The following is a 24,941-nucleotide window of genomic DNA, read 5'->3' as shown; positions in this document are numbered from 1 at the left end:
CTCAAGCCCTCCAACTCTGAAAGCATCCGTGTAAATCTTTTCTGAACCCTTTCAAGTTTCCCAACATCCTTCCGATAGGAGGCAGACCAGAATTGCACGCAATATTCCAAAGTGGCCTAACCAGTGTCCTGTACAGCCGCAACATGACCTCCCAACTCCTATTCTCAATACATTGACAAATAAAGGAAAGTGTACCAAACACCTTCTTCACTATCCTATCTACCTGCAACTCCACTTTCAAGGAACTATGAACCTGCACTGCAAGATCTCTTTGTTCAGCAACATTCCCCAGGACCTTACCATTAAGTGTATAAGTCCTGCCCTGATTTGCCTTTCCAAAATACAGCCCCTTACATTTATCTAAATTAAATTCCATCTGCTACTCTTTGGCCCATTGGCCCATCTGATCAAGATCCCTTTGTACTCTAAGGTGACCTTCTTGACTGTCCACTACACCTCCAATTTTGGTGTCATCTGCATCAGTTGCTGTCCTTCACTGAACATCAGCTATGTGAGGCTAAATGAGAATCTCCACTCATCTAATGGAGTCAGTAGGCACTTGTTTCAGGATGTACCCAGTATTATTTTCATATCCTGGTCTGCTCCCACAGTTGGGGCATAGCATTCAGTATTCCAAACATCTTGGTTGCACTTGTAAGATTGAAGGCCTTACCCTATGAAACAAGTCTTTGCCTAATGTCTGGCTGTCGAGGGCTGCACAGGAATCTATCAAATAGACCGCGAATGTTTGTCCATCTGATTGCTCTGAGATACCTGTATCTCGGTTTTATTTGCAAGCCATCACAAATAAATAAATATGTTAGAACGTCCATGCACTAGTTAATCACCACAGATTTAAAAGAAATCGCTCGCTAGCCTGTTCACATAGGAGGCACCTCTAGAATACCATAATATTCTTGAATAATTCTAAGTGCACCTACAATATAATCAAGGAAGATATGTAATCAATTCTATTGAAAAGATGAACAGGAAAGAACAATTTTCATTTACTGACTCATCCTTTAAAAAAATACTGTTATTCAGTAAAATTAAGTAAAATGTAATTTAATTTTTCTCTTCATAGGAGATTATGTCATAATGACAATATTCTTTGATCTAAGTAGAAGAATGGGGTACTTCACAATTCAGACCTACATACCTTGCTCACTTACAGTTGTCTTGTCATGGGTCTCGTTCTGGATCAATAAAGATGCTGTACCAGCGAGAACATCATTAGGTATGATTTGACTCCTGACATTATCTGCTTTTTAGTGTCAATATGTTGAGCTATTTATAAAGCATTAACATGTATAAACTGCTTTTTTAAAAACTTAATATTCATAAGAAATTAATATAGTCTAAGAGACAATAGGGAAGAAATGAAGTTCTTTAATGCCTGTTTTATAAGGCAGGATGAGAAACCAACAAGCACTCAACCGCTTCATGCTGTCATTTGAATGGGTGTCTAGAGGGCCTTCTCTTTCCCTGCAGATAGAGATCATCTCTCCTCCTTCCCATGTCCACCCCAAGACCTCTAGTGCCAGATCCAAAATACTTGGAGCTCATTCTTTCCCAAATTAGATACTCTTCAATCATAAATCCCACCACCCATAACCTGTCCCCAACCCCATTTTAGATAGTGAAGGCTAGCTTTAATTGGTGGTAGCCGCTTGTGATATCGAGCCTGTTAATGTGAGTAGCCAATGACCAGCACAGTTCATGTTAGCTGCACACAGTAATCACGTACACCACATGATGACTGCGCTGCCCGCATTGCAGTCAATGGGTCCAGGCCATTGCTCATTGAAATTCCTGTGCCCATTTTCAGGGTTTTTCAATTTAGTTTTCAAAGAGTTTTTATTCCATCCAAATAAATCTGAAGGAAGTGTAATTACAGCAGTGCATAGGTGAAAGTCATTTTCTTCAAAACAAGGCAATAAGATTGAGAAAGCTATTGTTGCTCATTTCTACTTACATTTGGTGTTACTGGGAGCATGACTGTGACTGTCTTGTCATCGATTCAGAATTTGTTTATGAAACAGTTTAAGGAGGCAGACCTTAAACATTGCATAAATTGTTGGATAACTAGAACTTGAACAAAAACAATATTTTCAAATTTAAATATTTAAGGCTACAGTTTTACAAGAATGCTAAAAACATGCATGTGTGCTGTCTGGGACACATTTCTCTTACCAAGTTTGTTTGGAAGTATTTGGCTGCCATCGTGAAAATTTCCATTAGCTTGGGCCAAAGTTACAAATAGAACACAGAAACCTAGAAAATAGGAGCAGAATGAGGCCACTTGGCCCTTTCAGCCTACTCTGATGTTTAATATGATCATAGCTGTTTAACCAAGTCAGTATCCTGTTCACGCTTTCTCCCCATTCTGTTTGATACCTTGAGCCGTAAGAACTATATTTAACTCCTTTTAATTGAATCTTTTGGCTTCAGAAGCAGATACAACTCACATAAGATACATATTTACTAATCTACCTGTTAAAAGATATATTACACACCTCTGAAACAAGTGGACATTGAACCTGTGCCTTTTGGTTCAGAGGTAGCCCCAAGTAGGATATTGGGGTTTAGATTAGAGTGGTGCTGGAAAAGCATAGCATCCGAGGAGCTGTAAAATCGATGTTTCGGGCAAAAGCCCTTCATCAGGAATACAGGCAGAGTGCCTGAAGGGTGGAGAGATAAATGAGAGGAGGGTGAGGTTGGGGAGAGTACAGTAGGTGAGTGGGGGAGGGGATGAAGGTGATAGGTCAGGGAGGAGGGTGGAATGGATAGGTGGAAAGGAAGATAGGCAGGTAGGACAAGTCATGGGGACAGTGCTGAGCTGGAAGTTTGGAGCTGGGGTGAGGTGGGGGAAGGAGAAATTAGGAAACTGATGAAGTCCACATTGATGCCCTGGGGTTGAAGTATTCCGAGGCGGAAGATGAGGCGTTCTTCCTCCAGGCGTCGTGTGGTGAGGGAACGGCAGTGAAGGAGGCCCAGGACCTCCATGTCCTCGGCTGAGTGGGAGGGGGAGTTGAAATGTTGGGCCACAGGGCGGTGTGGTTTGATTAGTGCAGGTGTCCCAGAGATGTTCCCTAAAGCGCTCTGCTAGGAGTCTTCCAGTCTCCCCAATGTGGAGGAGACCGCATTGGGAGCAACGGATACAATAAATGATATTGGTGGATGTGCAGGTAAAACTTTGATGGATGTGGAAGGCTCCTTTGGGGTCTTGGATGGAGGTGAGGAAGGAGGTGTGGGCGCAGGATTTGCAATTCCTGCGGTGGCAGGGGAAGGTGCCAGGACGGGAGGGTGGGTTGTTGGGGGGCGTGGACCTGCCCAAGTAATCACAAAGGGAACGGTCTTTGCGGAAGGTGGAAAGGGGTGGGGAGGGAAATATATCCCTGGTGGTGGGGTCCATTTGGAGGTGGTGGAAATGTCGGCGGATGATTTGGTTTATGCGAAGGTTGGTGGGGTGGAAGGTGAGCACCAGGGGCGTTCTGTCCTTGTTACGGTTGGAGGGGTGGGGTCTGAGGGCGGAGGTGCGGGATGTAGACGAGATGCGTTGGAGGGCATCTTTAACCACGTGGAAAGGGAAATTGTGGTCTCTAAAAAAGGAGGCCATCTGGTATGTTCTGTGGTGGAACGGCTTCTGCCGTATCTGCTCCCAGACTACTTCTGGGGCGGAATTATGCTCCAATTCTTTTTACTTTCCACATGCTGCTCCTGACTTGTGCCCAATCAAACAATCTGTTTTGCTGAAAGCTACACAAACAATAAAGGCTTTGGTGAATAAAAGGAGAAGCAATTTCAATTAAACTTTCTTGGAAGTAGTGTTTTAGTCAGTGTTTCAGCAAGCACTATGTCTTTCATATAGCGAAACTGATATATTAATTGAATGTTTGAAAATTCAAACTGCTTAATTAATAACACTAACGTTAACTCTCTACCACCCTCCCAACATCTCTCTCTCTCTCTTATTCACTCTCTCCACTGTTTCTGTGTTGCTGGGTTACTTGACTGACATCCAGTCTCAGGCGAACCGCAGTGTCTTTCTGTAAGACAAGCTAACCAAATTTTTCAGTCTCTTTTTTGTTTCATTCCCTCTCCAGGTTGAATTGGATTATTTATCATTTTGATCTCCTGTTTGACTCTAAGCTGATTCCATATCTTTTGTTTCACAGAGTCTGCTTTATTCAACTCTATAAGCTCACTTGCTTTTTACTTCAGTCTATCTGTTGCTGAAACCTTCATAGATACCTTTGCTATCTTTATATTCAACTAATCCAAAGCTTTGCTGATACAAGGCCATTCTTCCTACACCAGAAATCTCCCTACTGTATTTCCTGTACTGCCACAACGCACTAAGTCAGTTTGTGCACCATTCCTCATTCATCTACATTTTATTGTGTGCTCCAATAGATTTATCTTAAGTTCTTATCCATGGGTTTAATTCTCTGAATACTGATGTGTTCTCTGTGTAACACCTGTCAAACAGTTATTTTCTCTGATAGGCATCTTGTGCCTTTTTCCTTTCATCAACTCACTATTGGCTAGGTCTTGGTCTTGACCTGTTTAGATCCACAGTGCTGTTCTAACCTTAAATCCTTCTCAGAATTGTATTCATAAAACCATCTTAAAAGACCGTCCTCCTTAACTCATCTCTTTAACAATAATTTTGCTTTCACCTCTTATAATCTCATCTTTGATTCCATGTTAGTTTTTCAGTTTTGACCCTGTGAAACACCTCAGGACACTTTTCCATGTTAAAGGTGTTACATAACTGTCTTTGTTGCGATACAGGATTATTTTGAAATAATATTTATTTCTGTCAGGACAAGACTTCTGCCTGACTTAAAGCTGTGCCCTGACTGTGCTATGTTTGGGTCAGTCCTTTTCACTGACTGGGTCTAAGGGCCTAGTTAGTTTACAGTGTGAGAGGATCAACCCTGGTAAGTCTACACAAGAATGAGCTTTCATCTTTAAGATGCAGTTAAAACCATGATAGGGATTAGGTACAAATTACATTAGTTTGTTAGACATTGTTCCTAAGTCAATGAGGATAACGTGGATAAAGCATGACATCAAAAAAGGTGGTACTTCATACATTCTCTAATGTGAACACCTTCAGAGTCATTACCTTGTTTAATATTCCATCCAATCTTTTCTCCCATAATTAACATTAACCAATACTCAATCTTCCCCCAAGTCTTGGACTTGGCAAATTCACACATACTGAAGGTTTCACAATTCTTGAAGAATGTGTTCTCTTCGAACTTGGAAGTACTGATAGTCATAGTCGTGGAGTCATACAGCACAGAAACAGACCTTTCAGCCTTTTCAATCCATGCTGAACCAGTCCAGTCCAATCCCCAACTAAACTAGTCCCATCTGCCTGCTCTGGACATTTTCCTCTCCTCAGTCATGGTGCTGGAAGATTGCTGCTTGCTCAGCATTATCCCGTTCACTAGCACTGATAATTCCACACTGGAAGACAAAGAATTGAAATGTTGGTCTGGGATTTAAGCTGTCTGATCATCTCTCATCAAACCAAAATGTGTAATTCCAACTTGTTCTGCAGACAGTTTTGCTGTCTGAATAACTTCAGTGAAATATTCCTCACTGAGCTCAGGTGGGTTATACTGCTCATTCTTATTGTCAATATTTGTTCCTTCTCTCAAACTACACGTACTTCTGTCATTTAAAGATTCTGCAGTGTTCACAGGGATGTAAGACATTCCACTTAGCATTGTACATTTCCTTCCTGTTGATAAAATGAAACAGTTCTCTTAAGCCAATTCAAGTATGTCAGTAGATCCTTTCGTCTTTTTCGGTTCAGCCATGAGTCTAGGAAGACCAATGAAATTTTCTACCAGCTTCCTCTTGACCAGTTGGATAACAGTCATTTGTTACCAGACCCACCTGTTTTCTGACTGGCTTTACTTTGAAGTGACTGGGTATCACTTGGTTTCTTGACCTCTTAAAACTAGTTAAATACTTTCTTCTACCTTTTGGCTATTTGGGGTCAAGGCATGCACTTAGGCTTAAAAGTGAGAAGCGTGGATTATAAATCACAAATAGACGCTCAGCTTTCCTTTGCTTTTTCTGTTGTAGAGTTGCTTGTATTATACCTTCAATCTTGACTGTTAGGCTACCTGGACCACGTTGTTTCATCTCTGTAGGCTGCAACATTTGCTTCTTCAGCAAATGGTATTTGTTTTGATAAGACTATGACATTTGACCCCTGTATCATGCTTAAAATTAATTAAATGTTTATTGACATATACAGGTGCTGTCAGTCAGATCACCAACTTCCCCTCAGAATGCATTGAGTACTTTTTCTCATGCTTCTGGTTTGAATGCATTAATATTACAGGAGTCACCATTTGACTTCTTTCTGCTCTGTAACAGCAGCATACTTCTGCACGTCCTCTGGAAGTGGTCTATTGTTTCACAAATACATCAGTCATTTGTTATAACTGGAGATGGCTTGTCCTGTAAGGCTTTGTTGTTCCTTCGAGCTGACTCTTAGCTGACCCTAATTCTTTCTTTTTGACTTTGTGTCAGTTCCATCATCTTTCCAAGAGAATTTCTCTCCACAAGGCAGACCAGTTTTCCCAACACAAGCCCATCTCATTAACCATCTACGTCACCTCCACAGCCCCTCTTCTCATCTGATTTTAGCCCCATTCTACCACTTTGTGAACCCAGATGGCTCAGCTCACTACTGCCAGGATATCCCAGAATGGACTGGCATCTCTGATGTTGGCACCATCTTTTAAAGGCCATTGTGCACTCAGGCAAACATTGCGTTATGCTGGAGTTGCCCTGCATGGTTCCTGGTATTTGAGCCTTTATCCCATGGATACATGTGATTGGTACGCATGGTGCATGCCCTGAGATGTTGTGTCTGGTGTCCAATATTGATGAATAGAGAGATGACTAATGAAATTATCAATGGATTACTTGATCCTGCATATTTCTGTTAACTCTTATTATTTCAAGAATAATGTTTGTTCTCAAAGTGAGTTAATTGTCAAAAGCTTGTAGAAATCCTTCAAGTATATATGAGCCTTCATACGTTTTGACTATTTATAATGTCATCATCTGTAGGTCCTATGCAATACAATTGTGTATTTACTTGTATGATAAGTACTTTACATCTGATTGAAGCAAATTGGTATCTCGAGAATTGTTTTCCCCAGGATATCCAAACATATGTTCCATTTGATCCATCTGTGCTGTCAAATTTTGTAAGTCACATTATTTCTTCTGCCAACTTTTCTAGTTTGTTATTTAATCTTACTGCAGAGTGTAAAACCTTGAAACCCTACCCTTTGGCTGCTGTAATATCTTTTCCATGAAAACATTTACATCTGGAAGTAGCACCACTGCTTTATTTTCCTTACCTGAAAGCTTTTACACAGTGCAGCATAGTGACGTTCTATTCTCTACCTTCCGTTAAAGCTTTTAATCCTGTAACATAGTAATACATATAAAACTGTATTTCTTCATGGGATTTTTGCCAATTATTTGCAGTCATTAGCTGCCTTCTGCATACAAAATAGAGGCGTCCTGCCATTTCACAGGCAAAACCGACATTTTCCCCACTCTCCCAGGGCCTAATGCACAATACACATCCTTTTCCACAACTCCCCCAAATAAAGCCTAGTGCCTGTGGCCTGTTTAAAAAAAACTTCCATTTTGAAATGAAAATTAAAGTATGGATCTGCCAACCCCCCCCCCCCCCCCCCCCCCCCCCCCCCACAGTTTCAAAGGTCTTCCAATCATTTACTTCTATTAAACTCTGTTTCAATCTTTAAATGGCCCTTTTTTGTTGTCTTCATTTTTCATTTTGCTTTATGATGTTTCCAGTGCTGAGACCATAGTATAAAGTACTTCAGTGTGCCTTATGATGCCCATTCGATGTGACAGCAAAGCTCATTAAAAGCTGTCTACTCCTATTTTTACTTCTGGTCTTCTCAGCCTGATATTTTTGGTCCATCTATTTTTCCTTACCAAATGACTCTAAAACAAGGACCCTAACTTTATGGACAGAGATCTAATATGTTGACTTGCTAACTAAACATCTAACCAGGCAATGCCCCTATAGACCTTGGCTTTCCAATGAAATCTGTGACTGTCAGATGTGACTTGTCTTTAAGCGCTTTCTACCCTCACTGATTCTTCTATGCTTCTTACCAGGTCTAAAGTAATGACTACCATAGAGTGTTGTTTCTCCCAAATTTGACATTTCACAAGTTTCTGTTGACAGTTTGTTAGACAAGAGCATGCAGCTGTTGACTGTCTATGTAAGTAGCTCTTAAAACAGTAAATTCTTTAAAGCTGTAAACTCATTTGGTCTTCTGGAAATTTCTTCTCCTTTGTCCATTCAATGTTTGCATTGTTTTGCCTACGATGACATCCATCACTCCTAACCATGTCATACTTTAGGATATAAAGACACTGCCACCAATCCTCATTCCTATAACTGGTTCAAAGTGCTAATTAGCTTACAGTGGTAATGTATTAACCATTATTGTGTCCTAAAAAAAGCTCTTAGTTTATTAGTTACTAAGAATATAAGGGGATCTGTGGATATAAGTTTATATTCCATGAGATTCTAAAGGGGCAGCTATGCTCATTGAGCGCAATGTACTGATTCTAAACCTTATCTCAATCCAACCCAGTGTGACCATCAGCCTAATGCAGTTTCCAATATCAACTCTTTCAGAACCAATGCTCTATACAAAACTGATACAGGCATTTGTCTTCTGGGAAGCCACCCAGCCTCCATTAAGAAGTGCCATTGAAATGGGGCTGGAGTGTGTTTGGAGCAGCCTCAGTGATCTAGGGCAGTGCAAGTCCAAAAGCCCACAGTTCTTTCTCAAAAGGTTTCTCCTACTTGTTGAAGCTAGTGCATTATAACCGAGTGGTTGATTGAGGAGGCCCTACCGCTGCACTGAAAACCGTATTGCATTTGAGATTTACATAAATGGAAGGGATATGTGCTAACCTTTCACATTCCAATAATGTGTCCATCCATATATATATATATATAGTGTTCTATGTATAAATACGCCCAGTCAGCAAATCATAAGTGGTTCGAAAATAAGGTAGGAACATGCTGCATTGCTCCCTCAAATTCAAAGAAACAAAATAAAAATGGGCAGGAAGTCCCAGCCCTTCCCTTTATTTAAACCTTGCGACATCAACCCAATGTCTGACCTACAATCAGGAAGCATTCAACTTTGGTTAAACATTTCTGTGAATTTAATTACAAAGTAAGCATTTGCACAGCAGGAAACCAAAGAACTGCAGATGCTGGAAATCAGAATGAAGGATCTGGTTCTCAAGAATGGTCACTGAATCTGAAACATTAACTATGCTTTCTCTCTACAGATGCTGTCAGGCCTGCTGAGTGTTTCCAGCAGTTTCTGATTTTGTTTCAATTGCAGAGTACTGTCCCTGACACAGTCTGACCACGGATCTAAAGTTTGACCTTGCGATGCCTAATACTTCAGTTAATTGTCTTGATCAGCTGGGTTTTAACACTTTCTTGGCATTTGTCTTGATGAGATGTATTAGAAAAATGCAGCGGAGAAAACGAATCCTGTGTCTGGTTGTTCCTCCCTGTAATTATTTCTCCGGCTACTTCCCATTGCAATGCTAATACTAGCAGCCATGGAAAAATGAGGATTTTTGGCTTTCCTATTGGCGACTTGTGGAAGGTGTGCATGAACAAAAACCTGCAGCAATGATATTTGAGGCAACCAATGCAAAAACATCGATGGACATTGGATGGACTTTGATGCTAACAAGTTTTGCACATTGAAGACAAAATCTCACATGTTGCGTGGTATTAATAAGTTTTTTCATGTTTACTAGGTATTACAACAGTTCTAACTATGACGACACTCAGTACAATTTCACGGAAATCGCTGCCAAAGGTATCCTACATCACTGCCATGGATCTCTTTGTATCTGTTTGTTTCCTTTTTGTCTTCGCTGCTCTCATGGAATATGGGACCCTGCATTATTTTGTCAGCAACAGAAACAACAGCAAAAAAAAGAAGCAGAAATCCAAACCATCTGTAAGTTCTTTTTTAAAAATAAACTTATTTTACTGAAGATCAATAAAAACATATTAGACTTTTTTTTAAGAAAAGCAAGTTGAATTTTAGAAAATGTTACTTGTACCTTGAAATTACACATAAACACCTGACATGATTACACAAAGTCCTTTTGTCTCCCATCTTTGAGCATCCAACCAAGCCATTAAATATATGTTTTTCTGGATGCATGTTAAAGGTCCCTAGGCATTATTCAAAGAAACTTTGGAATTTCTGGTCTCTGGATAACATCCATCCCTCAAATAATACCAATGAACCCAATTATCTGGTCATTTAATCTCACTGCTCATTGTCAGACCTTGCAGTGAGTAAAGTTGGCTGCTGTCTTTACTACATTGCAACAAGTGATTATATTTCATAAGTATTTAATTGCCTGGAGTGCATTGATAAATGTAAATTCTTTCTTTCTCAATGAATTACTGAGTGTGTTGATGTCTGTTGAAGTAGCAGCCAAAGACATTTCAGATGCTAGTCATCATGCAGAAATTTTCAAGGCTTTAATATCCATTTAGGAAACATTGTCAGCAAAATAAAACAACATTGTAATATGATTATAATGTCTGTTTTCATTATTGAAGAGAATTATGTGATTAAAATGGCTGAGTTGGTTGTCGACCATACAGCATGAAGAATAGTGTGCTGCATATTTATAACATGGATTTTGTGACCAATATTGTAGCAAGATGTGGACTGATGTGCCATTTGACAAGTTTTGTTGTATGCTGCTGTTAAATTAAGAAGAAAGTTAGAGAAACAAAGAGAGGGCATGAATAATATTGAAAATTAAAATCCGTTTTGGTGCATTTGGTGTAGTCTACACGTATTTTAGTAAGAGTGACAGGAATTTGCATGGTAGAATGGTTAAAAATGTAAACGTCCATGAGATCCTAGGGAAAGTGGCAATGTAGAGCTGAAATTGCCTTAGTAGCAGGATACAAAGAGTAATAGCTAATTAATGTTTTTGTGACTGGAAAACTGTTTCTAGTGAGATTCTGCTCGACACAGTCCTACAACCCCTGCTTGGTAGTCATCATCCTACGGGCTTTGCTTTTTATGGTTTATATCAATCATGTAGCTGATATGTTGGATTTATTAATGATTTGAAAGATTGATAAACTGGTGTATGCTTACTAATAGGAAAAAGTGAGGACTGCAGATGCTGGAGTACCACAGTTGAAAAATGTCGTGCTGGAAAAACACAGCAGGCCAGGAGCATCTGAGGAGCAAGAGAATCGACGTTTTGGGCATAAGCCCTTCTTCAGGAATGAGGCTGGTGTGCCAAGCAGGCCTGAGATAAAGGGTAGGGGGGAGGGAATTTGGGGGAGGGGGTTCTGGGAATACAATAGGTGGAAGGAGGTGAGAGAGAGGGTGATAGGCCAGAGAGGGGGTGGGGGCGGAGAGGTCGGGAAGAAGATTGCAGGTCAAGAGGGTGGTGCTGAATCCGGGGATAAGGTGGGGGGAGGGGAAATGAGGAAGCTGAAGAAATCTACATTCATTCCGTGTGGTTGGAGGGCTGGAGAAATCTACATTCATCTGCCTACTGAACACTTTAACTCCCACTCCCACTCCGCCAAGGACATCCAGGTCCTTGGCCTCCTCCATCGCCAGACCCTGACCACACGGCGCCTGGAGGAAGAGTGCCTCATCTTCCACCTACACCTCCGGCGCATCTGCTCCCAGGAGGACCAATTCCACTACCGAACAACCCAAACACCGCAATTTCCCCTCCGACGTGGTTGACGATGCTCTCCACCGCATCTCCTCCACTTCCTGCATCTCGGCCCTTGAACCCCGCCCCTCCAATTGCCACCAGGACAGAACCCCACTGGTCCTCACCTTCCTCCCCACCAACCTCCGGATACATCGTATCATCCTTCGTCATTTCCGCCACCTCCAGACAGACCCCACTACCAGGGATATATTTCCCTCCCCACCCCTATCAGCGTTCCGGAGAGACCACTCCCTTCGTGACTCCCTCGTCAGGTCCACACCTCCACCAACCCAACCTCCACTCCCGGCACCTTCCCCTGCAACCGCAAGAAGTGCAAAACTTGCGCCCACACCTCCCCCCTCACCTCCCTCCAAGGCCCCAATGGATCCTTCCATATTCGTCACAAATTCACCTGCACCTCCACACATATCATTTACTGTGTCCGTTGCACCCGATGTGGTCTCCTCTACATTGGGGAGACAGGCCGCCTACTTGCGGAACGTTTCTGGGACATCCGCACCAACCAACCCAACCGTCCCGTGGCTGAACACTTTAACTCCCCCTCCCACTCTGCCAAGGACATGCAGGTCCTTGGCCTCCTCCATCGCCAGACCCTGACCACACGACGCCTGGAGGAAGAGCGCCTCACCTTCCGCCTAGGAACCCTCCAACCACACGGGATGAATGTAGATTTCTCCAGCTTCCTCATTTCCCCTCCCCCACCTAATCTCACTCCCAACCCCCGGATTCAGCACCACCCTCTTGACCTTCAATCTTCTTCCCGACCTCTCCGCCCCCACCCCCTCTCTGGCCTATCACCCTCACCCTCACCTCCTTCCACCTATCGTATTCCCAGCGCCCCTCCCCCAAATTCCCTCTTCAGTACCCCACTTGGCACACCAGCCTCATTCCTGAAGAAGGGCTTATGTCCGAGGTCGATTCTCCTGCTCCTCGGATGCTGCCTGGCCTGCTGTGTTTTTCCAGCACGACATTTTTCAACTATGCTTATTAGTAAACAAGAAAACATAGAAGAAAGAAGGCAATGCCTGTGCATTTTGACTCAAATCTTCCAATATGAGTAGTTAGCACTGACACTCCTTAGGTTGTTGATGCACTTTGGTATCCAGAGTAAGTCCCCATGTACAGTCAGCTCTGCTATAACATGGTAGTTCCATTTTCATGCAATCCCATGTTGTAAGAAAATCTTGTAATAGCAGCACCATTTAAACTAATGGGGCCGGAATGCCGTTCTAACCAACACACCCTTTAAAACTTCATGCTTTAGAGATAGTGTCCCCAATTCATCCATAGTGTTATAGCAGATTCATGTTAACGAAGTATACATTGTAGTGGCACAACCTAGAAACACCTCTGTAGTACTTCTGCAGAAAATTTAGAATTCTGATTTCCAGTTTTATTCTGCCCAGACTGCTCTAAGATTCCAATGCCTTTGGGATCAGACAGCCAAAATCACAAGATCATGATTATATAAGACATGTTTTGTTTTTCCTGAAACAATTGACTTCCAATCAGCAAGTGAAGTCAAATGGCTGAAGTCACTTGCCTGAAGTCCTTATCATTTTAGGCTGAGGATTAGTCGGAGCACCAATTAAATGGAAGAAAGTGATTAATGAAATGGGCATTACAAGCATAGCCAACTTGAATCATGTCATTTGCTTCAGAGCTCAGGGAGTCCCGCTTGTGAATTCCACATGATATTAATCATAATATTCTGAACAAACCTCCCCCCATTGCCTGCTTCCCTTGGCTTGAAAAATTGTCTCAGTAGGGAGAATCAAAAGTGAAAATGTTGATAAAGGCACAGCAAGACATCATAAGATATAGAAGCAGAAGTAGTCCATTCAGCCCATTGAGTCTGCTCCACCATGCAAGGGGAACATGGCTGATCTGATTCTCCTAAACTCCACTTTTCCTGTTATTCTCCATTACTTTGATTCTCTTGCTGATTAAAAATCTATCTATCATAGCCTTGAATGGAAAGGCTGCAAAGAGCAGAAAATGGGCACAATTTCTGGGACATGACAATCAACAGAAGAAATTTTATAATTACATAAAAGGAAAGCAGATAGTCAGGAGTAATGTTGGCCGACTAAAGACTGAAAGTGGGGCTATTGTCAATGACCATTGGGAAATGGCAAACATGTTGAATAATTACTTTGCCTCAGTATTTACAGTAGAAACAAGGTAGATTGCTGATAGCTCTGAGGAAATTAATAGTGGGTCAGGAACAGGGACTGAATAAAATTCATTTAAGTAAAACATCATTAACGAGAAAATAAATAGAATTGAAGAGTGACATATCCTCAGGACCTGCCGGTTTCATCCGAGGTTATTAAAGGAAGTTGGGGACCACATTGTAGACACCCTAATTATAATCTATCAGAGTTCCCTGGATACAAGGGCCATCCCTCTGGATTGGAAAATTGCACGTCACTCCACTTATTAAGAAGGGTGAAAGAGGAAAACCAGGGAATTACAGACCAGCTAGTCTAATATCTGTGGTGGGGAAATTGTTGGAGTCTATAATCAAAATGGGACAACTGAACACCTGAACACCTCAAATTTTCAGTTAATCAGGCAGAACCAGCATGGATTCATGACAAGTAGGTCATGCCTGACAAACCTCATTGAAGAAGTGACTGAGGTAGTGAACATGGATGTTCTATGGTCTATGGATGTTCTTTATATGGACTTGCAGAAGGCATTTCATAAAGTCTTACATTAAAGACTGTTAACTAAGGTAGAAGCCCACAGAACTGAGGGCAAATTTCTGACATGGCTGAGAAACTGGTTAAGTAGCAAGTGACAGAAAGTAGCGATAATGGGTAGGTATGCAAATTGGCAGGACGTGACAAGTTGTGTCCCACAAGGATTTATGTTAGTGCCTCAATTGTTGCATTATGTATTGACGACTTGGTTAATGGCATAGAAAGTCATATGATGGTACAATGTTCGGCAGCATTACAGACAGCATAGACGATAGCATAAAATTACAAAGGGATGTTGATAGACTAGGTAAATAGGCAAAACTATGGCAGATAAAATTCAAAGTAATCAACAGCGTGGTTATATATTTCAAACTGAAAAAGAATGGATCAGGGCACTTTCTTTATGGTATGAAGTTAAGTACAGTGGTGGTCCAAAGAGACTTCAGGGTTCAGGCGCATTAGATCTTTCAAATGGCATGAACAGGTGCAGAAAGCAATAAAGAAAGCTAATGGAATGCTGACCTTTATATCTAGAAGACTGGAGTACAAGGATGCTCAAGTTGTACAGCAGCTATACAAGCCCTGGTTAGACCCCACTGGGAGTACTGTGAGCAGTTCTGGGCAGCACACCTTAGAGAGGATACAATAGCCTTGGAGGGAATATGACGTAGAGTCATAGAGATGTACAGCACGGAAACAAACCCTTCGGTCCATCTCGTCCATGCTGACCAGATATCCCAACCTAATCTAGTTCCATTTGCCAGCACTTGGCCCATACCCCTTTAAACCCTTCCTATTCATATACCCATTCAGATGCCTTTTAAATGTTGCAATTGTACCAGCCTCCACCACTTCCTCTGGCAGCTCCTTCCATACCCGTACCACCCTCTGCGTGAAAAGGTTGCTTCTTAGGCCCCTTTTATATCTTTCCCCTCTCACCCTAAACCTATGGCCTTTAGTTCTGGACTCCCCAATTACTTGTTACCTTGTCAAAGTATTCCATTGAATTTGTCAGGTCTGAGTTCTCTTTCTTAAAGCCACAGTTCTGTTTTTTTCTTCTTTCATGCCCCTACGTAGTGTCAAGATTGTGGTGCTGGAAAAGCACAGCAGGTCAGTTAGCATCTGAGGAGCAGGAGAATCGACGTTTTGGGCATAAGCCCTTCAGCATCTGCAGTGCTCACTTTCTCCTCATTTTCTTCCTACTTACAGTGTCAAGTATTGTTTACACTTTCTTAGTTGCCTGTTAACTTGCTCTGCCACAGTCACAGATTTGTAAATATATTCTTCCAGATTCTTCTGTTTCTGCCCTCCTCTGAATATTTCCATTTAGATTGGCACATATCAAATTGCTTACTTGAAAAAAAATTGTAAAAATTGTATCAACTGTTATACTCAGTGACATGACAGATCAGAAAGCATCTAGTTGATTTGTGAATCTCCCAAAACAATATTGATTACAAATAAATAATATTGGACAATCATTTTAGATACAAGTTTTAATAAAACATAAAACCCCAGATAAAACAATCTAATTGATTGCATTTTAAATCAAATTTTAAAATGTTGGTATTATTTTCTCATTTACTTTTAAAAACATATTTATGTCTGAGAAAATACCGCTTTATGGAATTGTTTCAAGCTGTAGAGTACTCCATCTATTGAGTTGTCATCCTAAGTCACGGTAGTGTGAGGAGTGCTGAGTGCACAACAGATACTCTTCCCCAGCGAATGGGTGAAAACTGAAGTAAAACAGCCAGAAACTTTGATTCACTGACTGGTCACAGAATTGCTTTCCCATCTGTGCAGTGACAGCAGAGAGGGAACAGAAAATACATCATGCAATCATAGGTTAAATCTTTTCCTCAACCTGTGAGCTGATACAGTAGCTACTATGATATTTTAAAGACTTGTTCATAATTTTGATTGTGCTGGTATTTCTATGCAAATAGCTGGAGGGTTAGAAACTAGAGGACATAATATTAAAATAATTGTCAAAGGAACCAGAGTTCTGGAATCTGGAACAGACTGTGCAAAAGGTTGGTGGAAGCAGATTCAGTTGTCAGTTTTAAAAAAGGAATTGGACAAATAGTATTGGCTGTGAAAAGGCCTCTGGTGGTGAATGATTCACTGAAGAGTTCAAGACTGACACTTGATGAGTTATAAATTGTGAGCATCAACACTTCAAAGATTCACATGTTCCCTTTTGTGTTTCTGAGATAGTTGTTAGCCTTTGATATGTTGAATCTTTGCTATATCGATCTTTGCAGAATTCAAATTCTGGCTGAAAATTGTGATTCTATAATGTGATTTTCCACTGTATTTGCAGAAATCACCTGTTATTAAAGTCCGTCCAGGATCAACATTAATTCAGGTGAACAACATTGCACACCTACAAGAACGGGATGATTATGGTTACGAGTGTTTGGATGGCAAAGATTGTAAGAGCTTCTTCTGCTGTTTCGAGGAGTGTCGTACAGGTGCATGGAGGCAGGGTCAAATACATATCCGTATCACCAAAATTGATTCCTACTCTAGAATATTCTTCCCTACAGCATTCGGTCTGTTCAATCTGGTTTATTGGATCGCATACCTTTACCTATAAAAAGTACAATTCAGTGACATAAGAGGAGGATGAATAAATCTGCAGTGGTAGAATTTTAGCCTATACAACATTTGATTGTGTTGAAATCATCTTTGAATCAGTTGACTTACTGCCAAATGTGCAGCTTATCATGAATTCTTGTGCCATATACACGAGTCATGCACATTTTCAAATAATGATATTTTTCAAGATGTAAATTTGATAAAATACATACATTTATATTCACTTTAACACTTGCGATTTTGTCATACAATGGACAGCTGATGGGATATGTGACCCACATTGCATCTTGGACAGTATATAACAAGTTATCTAGGATAAATCTGGACAAACCCAATCGTTCATTGCAAGAAGAACAATTTAGTTCTAAAACCTAAATAGAATTAAAGCTAATCTAAATTGGAATGTGAAATGCCACATGCTTAACTATGAGCTCCAAACAGGCCCATTTTCTGCTCAATACTTTAATTTACAAGACATGATGGTATTTTGACCAAAACTATAAATACAATAAATCTTTAGCACATTTTCAAACTGAAGTTTTTACAGTAGTCTATAGTAACACTCAGCACTTCACTAAGTGATGTGATTTCTAAGAAGGTATTTATTTAAGCTATGTAAAATTCACCATAAAACCTATCAATAAATGTGTTTCTGACATTTTCATGAGTTGCTGATCATGTTTGCATTTCATAAAGACTAAGTGCACTTAACATCAATGTGATCTTGGTCAGCAAGTTGTGATATGACAAAAAGGCATCAGCCATCTTGGGTGCCATTATTACTGAGAAAGATGCAGATCCTCTAAGCCCCAAATTGATTCTTTCCCAGGGAGTCAGTTGCCTGAAGTTTATTCAGGTGACTTCACACTTGAATTGCATTGCACAACTTTTATCAATAAAAAAAGCAGCTTTAGCTTTGCATCAGTACAAACTGTGCATTCTAACTGCCTAATAAATATATCAGGTTTTATATCATAATTTAAGTGTCTTCAGTCTAGCGCCCTGGCAAGTCTTTATATTCAAATTGTCCAGGAGTTACTGCTGTACATGTTTGGCAGCCATCCTAGGTTCTAAACCTGTAGGTATGCTTTATGGTGAGTAATACAAAGCCTTAACTGCAAATGAAAATAAGAATTTAGCATTCATTTTGAAACTAACAATAAAGAAATCTATCAAGAGAAAATTGTACAGCTTCTCCAAATACTAATATAATCTCAAGGGAAAAATAATATCCAAAAATACATTGTAAGATGGATATTGCATTTTTTAATGAATACAAACCCCAGCATTATGTTCATTACTGATATGTATATAATAGAAAGTGGGCAACAATAAATGCAGTTTTATTGGTGTATTCAATACACAGATTAATATGGATGTAAGCAAATCTTTTGTACTATTCAACAAAATGCCCACATTAAATAATATTACTTTTATATAATCCCATTTAGTATTTAGAAGCAGTACCCAAATCCAATAAACTGAAATTCTGGCATTTCTTAATAATTCGATAATATAGACATTTCAGTGTATCTGCTGAGTTTTGACATATGGACATGATATAGCAACTGTCATTTGAATTTTATACAACAAATATTATATTTTACTATTCAATTTTTGTCAGAATACCTTCAGTTAATTTCAGCTTTTATTTTCCTTGCCTGAACATCTATGACATCAGAGATTAGTTTAAAATAAGTATTATTCAAGAGAGCAGTTAAAGGAAATGGCATCAGATTAGAAGGAAGAATGGTGCCAGCACAATTTTGATTCACAGTGTTCTAAACATACCTAGTGCTAAACTTACTGTAAAATAGAATACTTCATAATGTATGCTGTACGTCAATTTATCCAATATTATAAACACTATATTAAAACATCCAGAATAAAAAGCTTAAAACAGAATCGTACAACTGGAAAGACAGATTTATCCCTCCTCTAGCTTTGTCGCTACCACCTGCTTACTTCAACTATGCTTTCACCTTATGCTGTTCTTTCAGCATAATTACTGTTTAAGAAGTTCTCTCTGCTCTAACTGACATGTAGAAATTAACATGTTTTTAAAAAGTACCAATTAATGTTGTGGCAGAGAATATTTGACTCCACTGTGCTATTTTGAACCGGCATGTGTCATCTCACCCAGAACATGTTGATTGCTTTAGGCTTGTTGCCAGCTGCCCAATGCATTTGGAGTCTAGATACCTAACACATGCACCATTTGCAAAGAGGGAGCTTCGGCAGGAAGGTGTTGATTGCATTTTCGATTTGTTCAGGATGTCACGTGCCTGTTTGAGTTTTGGGTTGTATGACGTATCAGTTAGTGAGTGCTGCTTTTTGATGATCCATGGCAGGTTACATGGAGGACAAGCCATTGATAGGTTTGTTTTGAATTGTAGAGCTCTGAACGTTTTTCTTCAATCCCGAAGGACTCAATTACTTTATTTAACTCTTTTGCTCAAATAATTGATATTATTTGAACTGCAGGGGCAAATACTTGGAGATCACCTTAGCAGCAGTAAAATTTTAATCTTCATCAGCATGGGCCCAAGTCACTTAAAAGAAAATCCAGAAAAATGTTTGGGATTAAAGGGGGCAGGGGAGAGGAGTGGGACTTTCCCAGGCAGGAGGTGGTGGGTTTGCCTGCGTGTGAGGAATTACATCCTTAAAAGTTACATCAGCTTGAGATTCCCCTACTTTCAGTACTGAAGTGTGATTGAAGGAGGGTGGGTAACCTGTCTAAGAAATTAAGTTGCTTAAGAAGCTAGTGAATTTTTTTTTAGCCCTTAATCCTGGAAATTTCAGTCAGGGCACCAGTATCCAGTGACTCACAATTGTCACTAAAGAGAGTGCAATAGCAGGAAGAGTATCTTCAATGAAACTGAGAAACATGGAAGGCTGTGTTTGATCAGCTCCACTGAAGAGCTGTAATCATGGCCTGGTGAGAAATTATGATCACTGCTGGACAGGTGACTGTTAGCTTGTTGGAAATCACCCTTCACTTGTCTCACAGTTTAGTCAGCCTTCCCTGCAGCTTCCTCAGCTCCACCTTACAACTTTGACAAGAAGGACAAGGACAAGAGCAGCACCTCCATGGGAGGTGAGGTACCTCAGGAGGGAGGAGTGGCAGCAGTTGCAACGTATGTTGGTCTTGGGGAGTTTTTTGCTGGAGAATGCTGGGGAAGTCAGAGTACAGGCCTTTGTAGCTGAAAGTGTTATGGCACTCCCTTGTCCTAATACCCTGAGTTTCTGGACCATCAAGATGAACTGTCTCCAGGTTGGAGGGACCATACTCTGGCTGCTTACTTTCTAATGCATTCCTGTTTGTGCTGTTTGGAAGAGTAGTTCACTTCCTCCCATCTTCAGAAAAACTCACCTCACTACAGTCATAGAGTCATACAGATGTACAGCACAAAAACAGAACCTTTGGCCCAACTTATCCATGCTGAACAGATATCCCAACCCAATCTAGACCCACCTACCAGCACCCAGCTGATATCCCTCCAAACCCTTCCTATTCATATACCCATCCAAATGCCTTTTAAATTTTTCAATTGTACCAGTCTCCACCACATCCTCTGGCAGCTCATTCCAGACACGTGCCACCGTCTGTGTGAAAAAGTTGCCCCTTAGGTCTCTCTTATATCTTTTCCCTCTCACACTAAACCTATGCCCTCTAGTTCTAGACTCCCCGACCCCAGGGAAAAGATTTTATCTATTTATCCTATCCGTGACCCTCATGATTCAGCATGAAGACCTCCAGGAGGAACCCTCCTGGACCGCCTCTACATTCCCGTGGATGGAGCAGGCCAGTGATCTTTGTAACAAGTAGTGTGTATCTTTCATCAGAAATCTTTCTTTGGCAGAGTGTAAGTATCTTCCCTGATTGGTCTGAGAAGCCAAAATATGGATATTTGATGTCACAGAGCAGGGAAAGAGTCGTGGTAACTCAGGTCCCTGACCCACAAATGATCCCACCGGTCTGACAGGGACAAAATCGACAAAAAGTCCCGTAATGTATGCACAAGATCTTAAAGCAAGAGTCAATGCTGGAAGATCATGTGGCAAAGGACAGTTGCCAAGTGTGGCTCCCTGAGGTGAGAATCAGTATTACTTTATTATCTGATTGTCAGACACGTTGGCGATGTCTGATATTACATACATTATCACCAATACCTGATCAGAATCACCTGGAGTTATCTTTGTTGTTTTGGCAGGTATGATTCCATAACAATATTTCAATTATTTACTTATAAGCTTCCATCTTCTGATTTATTGTTGCAGATTGATACATTCTTCTCTAATTGAAGGCACTCTTCTGAATAGCCCTGTAAATAATAATCTCCTTTTCCAAGCAGGGCCTGTGAGATCAGAATTCTTAGGCTCTACAACAAGGCAGGAACTAAACTGGATCTCCAGGCATACATTACCTCTTTTCCTGAGCTTCAGACTTCAGGTCAGTAAATCTAGCCGCCCTCATAGCCTCCTGTTTTCAATTAAATTTTATCATTAACCCCAACACAACCTCCATTCTTCAGATACAGGGATTTAAATATCTGCTCAATTTATTTAACCCAGCTGCAAGAATGGGGAACTGACTTTCCAGGCCAAGATTACACACAAAGCTGAATATTAGGAGTTAAGAACAGATGAAATTCCTCAGAAAATGTTAATATCACGCAGTTAATATTCAAACAGCATTACAACACAGTTTTAAAGCTGGGATGAAATTATTGCTTAGAAATCTAATGGGCTTATGTACAATATGCAATGTCCTTTAATACGGCTTCATTGTTTAAATCTCCAAATGTTTGAATTTAGTTTCCTTTGCTTACACTGGACTGAATATATTTATGAAGAGATGATAAAGTGCAGGTTAATAGCTCCTTGAAAGTGGAGTCACAGGTAGATAGGATAGTGAATAAGACGTTTGGTATGCTTTCCTTTATTGGTCAGAGTATTGAGTACAGGAGTTGGGAGGTCATGTTGTAGCTGTACAGGACATTGATTAGGCCACTTTTGGAATATTGCATGCAATTCTGGACTCCTTCCTATCAGAAAGATGGTGTGAAACTTGAAAAGGTTCAGAAAACTTTACAAGGATGCTGCCAGGGTTGGAGGGTTTGAGCTATAGGGAGAGGCTGAACAGGCTGGGACTGTTTTCCCTGAAGCGTCGGAGGCTGAGGGGTGACCTTGTAGAGGTTTACAAAATTATGAGGGGCATGGATAGGGTAAATAGGCAAAGTCTTTTCTCTGGGGTCAGGGAATCCAGAACTAGAGGGCACAGGTTTAGGGTGAGAGGGGAAAGATATAAAAGAGACCTAAGGGGCAACTTTTTCACACAGAGGGTGGAACGGGTATGGAATGAGCTGCCAGAGGAAGTGGTGGAGGCTGGTACAATTGCAACATTTAAGAGGCATTTGGATGCGTATATGAATAGGAAGGATTTGGAGGGATATGGGCCGGGTGCTGGCAGGTGGGACTAGATTAGGTTGGGATATTTGGTTGGCATGGACGGGTTGGACCGAAGGGTCTATTTCCAAGCTGTACATCTCTATGACTCTATAATTGTGAACATACTACAAGGCCCAGTATATCCAGGCATTGAATCTTGCAATGACCTGCTAAAGCATGAACTTGTATTTAAATTCTAATTAAATTGAAGTTTAGAGGCAAGCTGGGTTTCAGTGCAGTTCAGAGTTGTCAGAATTGGTTCTTTTACAGGAAATGATTTTATTAAATACTAAAAGGAGTAAACTACCTTTCCTTTCAGCATGCTGGTTATATGATCTTGTTTCTGAATGTATTTTACATCTATTTAAGTGCAGATAGTAAAGTTTTGAACTTTTCAGCCAAGTGAACTCCAGTACACCATATTTCCCGCTGTAATGTCAGTGGTTTTAGTAGTAGGTGTACCATTTAATGTCTAATTCCAGCCTATTCTGTTCACATCTGGCATAGCATTAAGTCATCTTGCTGTGGGGTCATTACTATAAGTAATACAAGCCTATGCCAGAAGATGCAGCTTAGGGAAATCATGACATCCATCATTATCAAACGCTGTAATGTGTTTGTGATAGCATTTGTTTGTGACAGCACTGCACCAGGTAATGCCCTCCTTATAAATATATAGATGGTGCACATCGCTACAATTGTGCATCAGTAATAAAGAAAGTGACTATTGAAAAATTATATTAGATTGCTTTGCCCTGTCTGCTATTGCAGTTTGTAAATGCTGGAGCAGAACACTTCTGAGCAAGTGGAGGCACATCCATCACATTGCCTTTTCCCTGTTTTCCAGCTCAAGGTACATGTTAGTTCTGTCAATCTGGTAAGATCCAAATGTGAAATAGGTTTCGTCGAGTCAAGAGGTGAATTTCTGCCACCGAATTCCCAGTCTCTTGCAGCTATTGTGTTTGTAAGGCAGTCCACTTTAATGTCTGGTCAGGGGTGAGCTCCAGGATGTTGGTGGTGAGAAGTTCAGCAACAGTTATACCATTGAATGTCAACAGGAGCTGATTGCACTTTCTCTTGTGAGAGAAGATAATTATAAAGCATTTGTGTGTTACAAAAGTTAATTGCACTTATCAACCCAGATGTTGCTGCGTAAGGGCACAGACTGCACCAGTATCTAAGGAGATGCAAATGGATCTGAACAAATGCACAATCATCAGCAAACATCCCACTTCTGACCTTATGGTGGAGTGAAGGTTATTGATGAAGCAACTGAAGATAGTTGAGCCAAGGATTCCGATTAGAGGATCAGTGTGCATGCTCTGCCGACTCTTGTAATCAGATCTGTAGCTTCAGAGGATCACACTGTCAGTCAGTAACTGTGAATTTGTTCTAGGCCTCAGTGTCTCACATTTGGATCTTACTAAACTGACATAACTAACATTTCCCTGTTTTCCAGCTCAATGCTGCAACAGAGAAGCTCAGATTACCAGGAGTAGAGATGGGTGATGACCCATGTGCTTTGACAAACTTGTATTTTCCTTCAATTAAGATAAAACTAGATTGGCCCATATTCATGAAAAGGGTTAACTAATTTTCTGATTATGACATAAGCAGTTAATAAATAAATGTCCATGTGACTTGGCATTACTATGTAATGTACGGCTAAGAAGCAAGGCTAATTGCAGTAGGGTTGGTCAGCTTGGCTTTTGTGCTTGGCAGTTCAGAAAGTTGAGGATTTGGTGTAAAGCAAAAGCTGGCAAGGTTTTCTGAATAAAACTTTTTCTGTTTGGCAGTTTTAAGACAGATCTTGGTCTTGAAGCAGGACTCTCAGAATCAGTCAAAACTGTTTTGCTGCAAGTGCTATACTGTCAGAAAGGACAAAAGATTAGATTAGATTAGATTAGATTACTTACAGTATGGAAACAGGCCCTTCGGCCCAACAAGTCCACACCGCCCCGCCGAAGCGCAACCCACCCATACCCCTACATTTACCCCTTTAACCTAACACTACGGGCAATTTAGCATGGCCAATTCACCTGACCTGCACATTTTTTTTTTGGATTGTGGGAGGAAACCGGAGCACCCGGAGGAAACCCACGCAGACACGGGGAGAACGTGCAAACTCCACACAGTCAGTCACCTGAGTCGGGAATTGAACCCGGGTCTCTGGCGCTGTGAGGCAGCAGTGCTAACCACTGTGCCACCGTGCCGCCCACAAACACTGAGTACTGGAAGGGTGAGTGATCATAGATTGATCAAAACCAATTACAGTATTCTAGTGTTGACAGATCTCATCAGGTCATTTTTAGGGTCTGG

At 40.8% G+C, this 24,941-nt stretch overlaps 1 protein-coding gene across 3 annotated transcripts in view; it reads left to right on the top strand.

Annotated features, from left to right (window-relative positions):
* gabrg1 (gamma-aminobutyric acid type A receptor subunit gamma1) overlaps positions 1 to 24,941 on the top strand; it is a 174,330-nt gene that overhangs the window by 136,731 nt on the left and 12,658 nt on the right. Inside the window, exons 7-10 of one of the 3 annotated variants that reach the window (XM_087987787.1) lie at positions 1,085 to 1,237; positions 9,883 to 10,088; positions 16,894 to 17,044; positions 21,524 to 21,624. In XM_087987787.1, coding sequence (XP_087843913.1) covers positions 1,085 to 1,237; positions 9,883 to 10,088; positions 16,894 to 17,044; positions 21,524 to 21,624 — 611 coding nt within the window. Of the gene's footprint in view, positions 1 to 1,084; positions 1,238 to 9,882; positions 10,089 to 16,893; positions 21,658 to 24,941 lie in introns of those variants that run through there. The other 2 variants (XM_087987789.1, XM_043700492.2) reach the window with 2 other exon arrangements.

The sequence above is a fragment of the Chiloscyllium plagiosum genome, unplaced genomic scaffold (genome assembly GCF_037043375.1).
Source record: "Chiloscyllium plagiosum isolate Xiang-an unplaced genomic scaffold, Cpla_swu_hap1 HiC_scaffold_1, whole genome shotgun sequence".
Taxonomy (NCBI): domain Eukaryota; kingdom Metazoa; phylum Chordata; class Chondrichthyes; order Orectolobiformes; family Hemiscylliidae; genus Chiloscyllium; species Chiloscyllium plagiosum.
This window is presented reverse-complemented; position numbering and strand designations above follow the sequence as displayed.